Source organism: Oryzias melastigma, unplaced genomic scaffold (assembly GCF_002922805.2).
Source record: "Oryzias melastigma strain HK-1 unplaced genomic scaffold, ASM292280v2 sc00221, whole genome shotgun sequence".
Taxonomy (NCBI): Eukaryota; Metazoa; Chordata; class Actinopteri; order Beloniformes; family Adrianichthyidae; genus Oryzias; species Oryzias melastigma.
The window spans coordinates 255,365-265,398 of record NW_023416883.1 but is presented as its reverse complement, the minus strand read 5'-3'; the positions used below and the strand labels follow the sequence as shown (position 1 = coordinate 265,398).

Below are 10,034 nucleotides of genomic sequence, written 5' to 3'. Positions count from 1 at the left end.
TCTGCTGCCCAGCTAGCTAGACTACTCAGTGCCCACTCAAGCCAGTACCAGCCACTACCTAGTGGCCTATGTCAAGGTCCTATGTCATGCTGTCTCGATGACCGTTTGAATTTGCCCGGGAATTTAAAAAAAGTAGGAAACTTGAAATCTTGAATCCAAGGTGAACAAAATTATGTTGTCATTCGACTTAAGTTACCACAACTCAATGTTCTTATAAAGCCAATTAATGCATAGAAACAAGTTTGAATGAAACAGAATATGATGTTGATTCAAATAATGGCATTATTGAGTCAAGACACCCTATCAAAGAAGGGTTTATATCTAAAAAAGCTGATCAAATTCAACACATTAGCTTTTTTTTATATTGAAATCAGACATTTAGATATGTAGTGGTGAAAGGTTCCATGAATTAGTTTTTAAATGTATGGAACTAGATTTTGGAATTATAGATTCAGACAGCACTACAAAATGACTATATAGTGAGGATGGAAGGAATTCGGAGATAGTCAGCGTGTATCTCCGAATTGTAACAGTAAAATCTGTCCAACATAAGATCTCTTCAACACTGATCTGTTTGCTCAGCTGCTGGACAGGACAAGTTAAAAAAAGAAAGAATCCTGTTAATGTTATATTTGGGTTAGTATTGACAAAATCATTTTGTCTTACAGGTCAAGAACACATTTCCCTACAAAAATGGACCTCTAGTGAACAAAGATATCCCCTAACTGAGACGGTTTAAAAAACTTCCTACAAGGAATTGGAAGTAATGAAGTATCTCTTCTTCTTATATTGCAGTGAGCACTCCTAATTTCCCTGATTTACATATTGCTGTTAATTACACCCAATGGAACCCAATCAGAAACAAAGTGGGGATGCACTGGCTGGCATGCAGAAGGAGGCAGCTCTTCGGGCCCTGATACAAAGAACTGGATATCAGCTCCGGCAGGTGAGACAATTGAAACTATATCAAAGGTGGAAGCAAAAGAGGTCCTTCAAAGATCCTTCATTTTACTGCTCTTCATTCTATGGGTTGTAGGAGAATGGTCAGAGGCGGTACGGTGGCCCACCACCTGGTTGGGATGGTCCACATCCTGAGAGGGGCAGTGAGATCTTTGTGGGAAAACTACCGAGAGACCTGTTCGAAGATGAACTGGTTCCACTGTGTGAGAAGGTGAATCTACGAGAACAAAAGATATCCTGTTATTACTATCGTGTCCCATATTATTTAAATGATATTTTTTCATTTTACCAAATCTTTCTCTTCAGTTTGGAAAGATCTATGAGGTGAGGATGATGATGGACTTTAATGGCAACAACAGAGGATATGCCTTTGTTACTTTCAGCAATAAGCTGGAGGCCAAAACAGCCATGAAACAACTCAACAACTATGAAATCAGGCAAGTGTAAGCTAATTTTCACCTTTTTCGGTGTTGATCATAGAGATTTTGACAGTCACCTTTCAAAATAGATTTTTCCTGAATTTAAAACTCACTAAGAACTACAAGAAAATCGTATAACTGCCTATTGACGTTGGCTCAGGTTGGTAGAGCAGGTCGGCCAACGATCGAAAGATTGGCAGTTCAGTTCTCGCTCCTGCCAGCCAACCATTGCTGTGTCCGTGGGCAAGGCACCCAACCCTCCTTGTATGGCTCCACTGGTGTGAATGTGTAGGAATGTCCCAGTGATAGTCAGAGGGGCCGTAGGTGTCAGGACTCCAACTCCCAGTTCCACTCCCGACCACCAGAAGGAGCCCTCTCCAGAATACTGATTGCTTCTCACCAGCTGTACTCCATTACCTTCATCAGTCTCACCATATTTATATGTTCATCTCACTCCTCATCTCCGCGAAGTATTGCCTAGTTTTTTCCTAGCAATTTCTGAGCGTTTCTGATCTCCCTTTTGCCTACTCGTGTTTTGACCCTTGCCTATTTACTCGCCTCCCTGTCTAGCTCCTCGTCCTTGACCTCTGCCTGGCTTCTGACTACGTCTCTGTTTTTGCCCATGTCTGTTTTGGATGTTTATTAAACATTACCTGCTTGCACATGGATCCAATCGCCTTCGCGTCTTCGTCACAGAATACTTCGCCGGACTCGGATCCAGCAGCAGGCGTTCCCTCGCCGTCCAATCCAGCAGCTTTTGCTTCCATGCTACTGGAACATGGAAGACAACTTCAGCGGCTGACGCTAGCTACTGACGCCATCATGGAGCGTTTGCTAGCTAACCCTGGGATACCTACAACATCTCCTGCGCCGCAGCAAGCCATGCCTCCGGTTCCCGAGGTCCCCTCCGCCGCTAGCACCTCCATGTCTGCTCCACGTCTTTCGATGCCGCACAAGTTCACCGGAAAACCCGAACAATGTAATGGATTCCTGATGCAGTGCCAGCTCTTCCTCCATCAGCAGGCTCATCTGTACCCCACTGAGGAATTTAAAGTGTCTTTCCTGTGTTCCCTCCTCACCGGGGAAGCGTTGGAATGGCTAGCTGCGGTCTGGTCTGGGGGATCGCTGCCGTTCCACTCCTATGCCGAGTTTACCCGGTTGCTGCGTGGCGTATTCCAGCATGCTAGTGACAGAAAGAATCCAGGTGAGCAGCTTCTGGACATTAAGCAGGGGAAGGACACCGCCGCTGCATACTCACTGAGATTCCGGACATTGGCCGCTCAAACAGACTGGACTTCGACCGCGCTTCGGACTGTTTTCCGCCGGGGACTTAACACGGAGCTACAACGCGAGATTGCCTGCCGGGACGAAAATATGGACCTCGATCAGCTGATCGCGGTTACCATACGTTTGAACAATCTATTACGGACTCGGAGACCAAGAGAAGCCAGCGCCGAGCCAGTTTCCTTCCCGTCTGTACGTTCCCGCTACGAGCACGTCACTTCCGCTGAGCCGATGCAGCTGGAAACTACACGTATGACACCGGAAGAGAGGAGTAGACGCATGCGCGAGAATCTCTGTTTATACTGTGGTTGCCCCGGCCACCTGCGCGCTTCCTGTCCCGATAGTCCGCCCCGATGATCGGGAGGGCCGGTGAGTGACTCTGCTATTACCTTTGAGATCTCTGTTGACATTAAGCTAGCAGATAAAGTCATCACATCGACTGCTATGATAGATTCAGGTGCAGTAGGAAATTTCATTAACTTAACGTTTGCTCGCGCTAATTCTATTCCTCTGCTTGCCTGTGATTCCCGGGTGGCAGTCTCCGCTTTAGATGGGCGTCCCATTGGTTCTGGTCAGATTCAGTTCCTGACACCAGACCTTCATCGAGGAATACATCCGTTTCTTCGCCATTGATTCCCCTCGTTGTCCTCTCATCCTGGGACTACCTTGGCTAGAGGCCCACGACCCCACCATCACATGGTCCACAAAGAACCTGGTGTTCGAGTCGGCGGCCTGTCATCAAAACCACCATCTTCAACCACGCAGAGCCTCTGCTAAACAGTCAGTGTACCAGGTAGCCGTCGTGGAGCTTAACATGAATAACTCTGTAGCCTCGTCTGGTTTTCTACCGTCTCAGTATCAAGATCTGAAAGAGGCTTTCAACAAACAACACGCTACACACCTACCTCCTCACCGTACGTATGACTGTGCCATTGATCTTCTACCCGGGCACACGCCTGCTAAGGGAAGGGTGTTTCCATTGTCGCAACCAGAGACGGAGGCCATGGAGGCACATGTCCGGGAAGAACTACAGAAAGGATTTATCCGACCGTCTACGTCACCCGCCTCGGCCAGTTTCTTCTTTGTGAAAAAGAAGGACGGTGGCCTTCGGCCCTGGATCGACTACCGCAGCCTCAATGAGAGCACCATCAAGTACCGGTACCCCATACCACTGGTTCCACCAGCCTTAGAGCAGCTGCGTCAGGCCAGATTCTTCACTAAGCTGGACCTATGCAGCGCTTATAACCTGATCCGTATCCGTGCAGGGGACGAGTAGAAGACGGCTTTTTCCACTACTACCGGCCATTATGAATACCTTGTCATGCCCTTCGGCCTCTGCAACGCTCCATCCATATTCCAGGCATTCATAAATGACGTTTTCAGGGACATGCTTCAGCGTTTCGTCATCGTCTACCTGGATGATATCCTCATCTACTCGCCAAACCTCGATGAGCACATCTCTCATGTCAGGCAAGTCTTACAGAGACTCATCGATCACCACCTCTATGCTAAAGAAGAAAAATGTTAATTCCACAGGACATCCATCGCCTTCCTCGGCTACGTTATCAGTGCCCAAGGCGTGGCCATGGACAAGAGTAAAGTGGATGCTGTGTTACAGTGGCCTGAGTGAAAGAGCTGCAACGGTTTCTGGGGTTTGCTAACTTTTACCGCCGCTTCATCCGTGGTTTCAGCTCTGTGGCGGCTCCTCTCACCTCTCTCCTCAAGGGGGCTCCTAGGCGTCTTCACTGGACCCCAGAAGCGACTTCAGCTTTTCATAAGCTCAAGCGGCTCTTCACACAATCTCCTATCCTGCGTCATCCCGACCCCTCGATCCAGTTTATTGTGGGGGTGGATGCCTCAAGTACTGGATTAGGGGGGTTCTGTCTCAACATCACGGTGAGTCCTCCAAGATGTTTCCGTGTGCCTTTTATTCCAGGAAACTCACCAGTGCTGAAAGGAACTATGACGTGGGGGATCGGTAGTTACTTGCTATGAAGGAAGCCTTTACAGAGTGGTGACATTGGCTGGAGGGGGCGACGCATCCATTCTTGGTGTTGACGGATCACATGAACCTGGAATACATCAAGTCAGCCAAGAGGTTAAACCCTCGCCAAGCTAGGTGGTCTCTCTTCTTCTCCCGATTCCACTTTCATATCACTTTTCGACCAGGCTCAAAAAACGGCAAAGCGGACGCACTTTCTCGCTTGCATGAGGCGGAGGACAAAAACCCAGGGTCTGCTGAACCCATTGCATCATTGCTTCTGGCTCCCATCCAGTGAGACATCATCACGGAACTAACGGAGTGTAATCAACAGGAACCGCCTCCACCGCCCTGCCCTGTCTACGTGCCTCCCCCTCATCGTCAACGAGTTCTGCACTTGGTCCATGACACTCCCGCTGCAGGACACCCAGGTATGGCGGGCACTCAATCTCTCATGCAGAATTCCTTCTGGTGGCCGACCATGATGGCGGATGTGGCTCAGTTTGTGGCGGCCTGCGACCAGTGGCAGATGGCCAAGTCTCCACGTCAACTCCTAGCCGGGCTTCTACAACTGTTACCAACACCTCATCGTCCCTTGTCACACATCGCAACAATAAAAGTAGTAGTAATAACATTAAAAATAAATAAATGCATAAAAATATAATATAATAACAAAAAATACTTCAAGGAAATAATTATAGAAGATGTGCTTATAAAGTTCCTTCTTCTTCTCAATGTGACAATTTAAGTTTCTGCTGATAGCGTTTTAAAATAACTAAGTAAGGGGTTCCATTGCTTATAAAACTGTTCTTTTGACCCTTTCAACAAGAACTTTATTTTTTCCAGTTTTTAAAAAGGACATGGTGTCATAAAGCCAAGACATTGGGGATGGTGGGGTGGGCCTCCTCCAAAGTAGTAATATCTGCCGTCGTGCAATTACTGAGGTGAATGAAATTACATTTTTTTGTTTTATTGACAGTTTTGCCTTGGGGTCTGCAATACCAAATATTCCAGTGTTGGCACAGGGCTCAATTTGGTGTCCAAGTATATTTGAAATTCCCCCAAAATATGACTTCCAGAACTCCTCAAGCTTTGGGCATGACCAAAACATGTGGGTGAGATTACAGGGGGTTTGTGAGCATCGATCACACCTGTCTATGATATTTGAGTATATTTTTGTGAGTCTGGATTTACTGTAATGTGTTTTGTGGACGACCTTAAATTGTATAAGTTGAAGTTTTGCAGAAGAAGAGCATGTTTTTATTCCTCTTAGAGCTGCAGACCACAAGTCTTCGGGCAGAGCAATGCCCAACTCCAAACCCCCTTTCAGTTTTTATTTTTGTTAAGGCGAGGGGTGAATCTGTTTTCAATGGTTCATACAAAGACAATGTCTGTCGTTTCTGCATTTTTGAGATGGGAAAAAGAAGATCAAGTCCTGAACGGGGAGGGGAACGCGGGAATTAAGGAGTGTTCGCTTTAAGAAAATTACGGATTTAAAAATATCTAAAAAGGTCTGGTTTTTGTAGGTTAAACTTGGAGCAGAGTTGTTCAAAACTAGGAAAGATTCCATCAATATAGAAGTCTCCGATCGTCCTTAGACCCCGTCTCTCCCAAGTGGTAAATCTATTATCAGTCTGGGCAGGTTTGAAAGACATATTATTACAGATAGGAGTGCTGAGAGGGAGTGAGTCCCACTTATAATGATGTTTAATCTGTTGCCAAATTTTTAAAGTGGCTATTACAGTTGGGTTATCTGTTAAGTATCTGTAATTCAACTTGCCAGGATAGCAGATTAAGGCGTTTAGTGGGAAACGACAAGAACTAGCTTCTAATTTACACCACTGTGTTGTGGGGGAAAATTCCCAATGCATGATTTTATACATGTTAGAAGCCCAGTAATAGCGTCGTAAGTCAGGCAGTCCTAGGCCTCCATCCACTCTCGATCTTTGCAGAAGTGTTTTTTGGAGCCTTGGAGGCCTGTTGGCCCAAATAAACGATGAAATTATACTATTTAAATTGTTGAAAAAAGATTTGGTTCAAAATAAGGGTAGACATTGGAATAGATATAAAAATCGTGGAACAATATTCATTTTTATACTTTGTATTCTTCCAGCTAGGGTGATGTGAAGTTTATTCCACTTTTGTAAGTCCTCCTTGGTTTTATTCTTCAAAATTGCAAAATTCTCATCAAAGAGAGCTGTCAAAGTCTGTAGCATAACAATGCCCAAATATTTTATTTTTTCAGGGGAGTAAGTAAATGGTATATCAGAAGGACAGCATTTCTCTGGTTTGTTAATAGGGAAAAATACACTTTTTGTTACATTTAGTTTATATCCAGAAAATATGCCAACATTTTTGAGCATGTCTAATATTTGTGGAATTGTTTTGACTGGGTTTGAAACATACATCAAGAGATCATCCGCATATAGTGAAACTTTGTGTTCGAGTCCTCCTCTCTTTACACCGGTAATAAGGGGGTCGAATGAGCACAATTGACAGGGGTTCTATGGCAAGGGCAAATAGACGGGGGGATAGAGGGCAACCTTGGCGAGTCCTTCGAGTTAAGGGAAAAAAACGAGACCTCAGGGAGTTAGTGCACACACAAGCCAATGGTGATGAATAAAGTAGTCTAATCCAGGAAATAAAATGTTCACTGAACCCAAATTTTTTAAGAGCAAAGAATAAGTAGGGCCATTCCACACGATCAAAGGCCTTTTCAGCATCTAATGAGACAACAGCCTCAGGAGTGTGCGAAGCGGATGGAGGGTACACTATGTTAAGTAATCGACATACGTTTGTGAATGAATGCCGATTTTTTATGAAACCTGTTTGATCTTCTGAAATTACACTATGCATGACAGTTTCAAGTCTGTTGGCCAGAATCTTAGCTAATATTTTCACGTCTACATTAAGAAGTGAGATTGGTCGATAGGATGAACAAAAATCTGGGTCTTTGCCTGGTTTGTGTATTAATGAAATAGCTGCTTGTCTGAGAGTGGGGGGTAAAGTATCTTTCTGAAAGGACTCATTAAACATATTTTTCAAAAGAGGGGACATTTTTTTTAGCAAACTTTTTATATAATTCAACTGAAAACCCATCTGGCCCTGGTGACTTGCCACTGTGCATTGAGTGAATAGCATTACAGATCTCAGTCATAGTAATAGGGGTATCCAAGAGTGCTCTTTCGTCCTCCGACAGTTTGGGAGTGTTTAAGCTGGAAAAGAAGTCTTCCATTGGTGTACTGTCTGGTGGAAAGTTTGACCTGTATAACTGAGAATAGAAGATCTCAAATAAACTGTTTATTTTGTGAGGATCAGTCTTAGTTTGACCAGTATCATCTTTGATTTGAGTTATCATTTGTGAAGTTCTCCTGCCCCTCAGGTAATTTGCAAGCAAACGACCTGCCTTTTCGCCATGTTCATAGAGAGTACCTCTTGCTGCATGCCACAGTTTTTCAGCTTCTGTAGTTGAAATAAGATCAAACTCTGTTTGTGCTTCGATTTTTTTGTTTGTAAAGTTCTGGGCTAGGGTCCGAGGCATACTGTCTATCTAAATCTGATATAAAATTTAGTAGTTCTTGTTTTCGCATGGAGGTTGTTCTGTTAGAGTATGCCACATAGGAAATAATTTCTCCTCTAAGTACCACTTTGAGTGTCTCCCAGAGCAAACCAGAATCTATATCGTCTTTTTGATTATTTTCCAAAAAATCATCAATTCCTTGATCAATACATTTGGTGAAGTCATTGTCTGACAGATACACAGGGTCAAATCTCCAAAATCGAAAATCCCTTGGTTGGGATATAAATTGTAAGTCCATAGTTAAGGGGGAGTGGTCTGAAATTACTATAGCCTGGTATTCAGATGATTTCACCATGGGAAGTAAAGTTTTATCAATTATAAGACTATCAATTTGTGAGTGTGTTTTGTGGACATTTGAGTAGAAAGAGAATTGTTTTTCTGTTGGGTGAAGCTGTCGCCAAACATCAGTAAAGCCATACTGAGACATAAACTGTAACAGAGCTTGTGCCATTTTGGGGGGTGTAGGGCTTTTAGGATTTGATTAGTCTAAAATAGGGTTCAAAGTAGTATTAATATCCCCACCCATCATTAGATGATGAGTATTTAGTTTGGGGATTGAGGATGCTAGTTTCTTAATAAAGTCTACATCATCATATTTGGGCGCATAGACATTTACCAATATCACTGGCTGTTGACAAAGAGTTCCCACAACAATCACATACCTGCCATTATTGTCAAAAACTGTTTCGGATGCTTTGAAGGGAACATTTTTCCTAATCAGTGTTGCTGCTCCTCTTGTTTTGTTACTAAACCTGGAATGAAAAACTGAACTTATCCAAGGCCGACTAAGTCGCTGGTGGTCAGCAGTACGTAAATGTGTCTCTTGTAGAAAAATGATATCCGCTTTGAGAAATTTTATATGAGAAAGAATTCTCTCTCTTTTCCTCGCTCCATTGACACCACCCACATTCCAAGTTATCAGCCTGATTGTGCGCCCCAAATGATTTATTGCATCTCAGCCATAACCTAATACTCTAAAGTGGCATAATCCATGCAAAGAAAATATGAAAAAGAGGGAAAAAATAATAATAATAAATAAATAATGAAAATTAAAAATAAAACACAAAGAAACAACCTTGTCCTAAGCTTATAACCCCCCTCCCTTCCCCACAAACTCACCCCCCCATTTGGAGTGAGCAGGGTCATCCCATTGCCTTCGACCTTCCAGGAGGTCACACCATACCATCTAACCATCGTCCTCTACTATCAAACGTAGAGAGAGTTCTACCACAGCACTACAGTAAACAAAACTATTTCTACACATTTTTAAATAAACATTAGTAACACTACAATCGCAACCAACCAATCCGAACATGAACGTTGAAAACTCCAGAATGACAGGGCACTTGCCTTAACCCCAACCCCCCCACCCGGGAAGACAATTAGTAATAACAATAAAAAATAAGGAATATTAATATGTGCACAAACCACATACACCCCATCAACTCCCGCATTTAGTATACGTATGCTTCTGAGGCTGATGTGGAGTCTCTGATAAATCCTCAAGTCCAAACAAATATCCGTGCGGGTGGGGCCGGGGGTCCGAAAAACAGCGTCCAGTGATTTAAACAGTGGTGTTATTTAGCCAGCTCAAACAAAGTTGTTCTTAAGTATCTTCAGCGATGCTTTGCTTGTAGAAATCCTCGGCGGCATCCGCAGACTCAAACTTGTAATCCTTTTGCTTGTAGGTGATGCACAGCAGGGTATCGGAGGAAAAATCTGATGCCTTTTTGATAAAGCTTTGCCTTCACCTCGTTGAAAGTCGCTCGTTTTTTGGCAAGGGTAGAGCTGATGTCTGGAAAAATAAAGA

At 43.9% G+C, this 10,034-nt stretch overlaps 1 protein-coding gene across 5 annotated transcripts in view; it reads left to right on the top strand.

Moving 5' to 3' along the window:
• Positions 1–10,034, top strand: part of a1cf (apobec1 complementation factor) — a 98,215-nt gene that overhangs the window by 43,818 nt on the left and 44,363 nt on the right. For 3 of the 5 annotated variants that reach the window (XM_024261527.2, XM_024261525.2, XM_024261529.2), the window contains exons 2-4: positions 796–946; positions 1,037–1,171; positions 1,267–1,403. In XM_024261527.2, coding sequence (XP_024117295.1) covers positions 845–946; positions 1,037–1,171; positions 1,267–1,403 — 374 coding nt within the window. In that variant the 5' untranslated portion in view covers positions 796–844. The remainder of the gene's footprint in view (positions 1–795; positions 947–1,036; positions 1,172–1,266; positions 1,404–10,034) is intronic. The other 2 variants (XM_024261528.2, XM_024261526.2) reach the window with 1 other exon arrangement.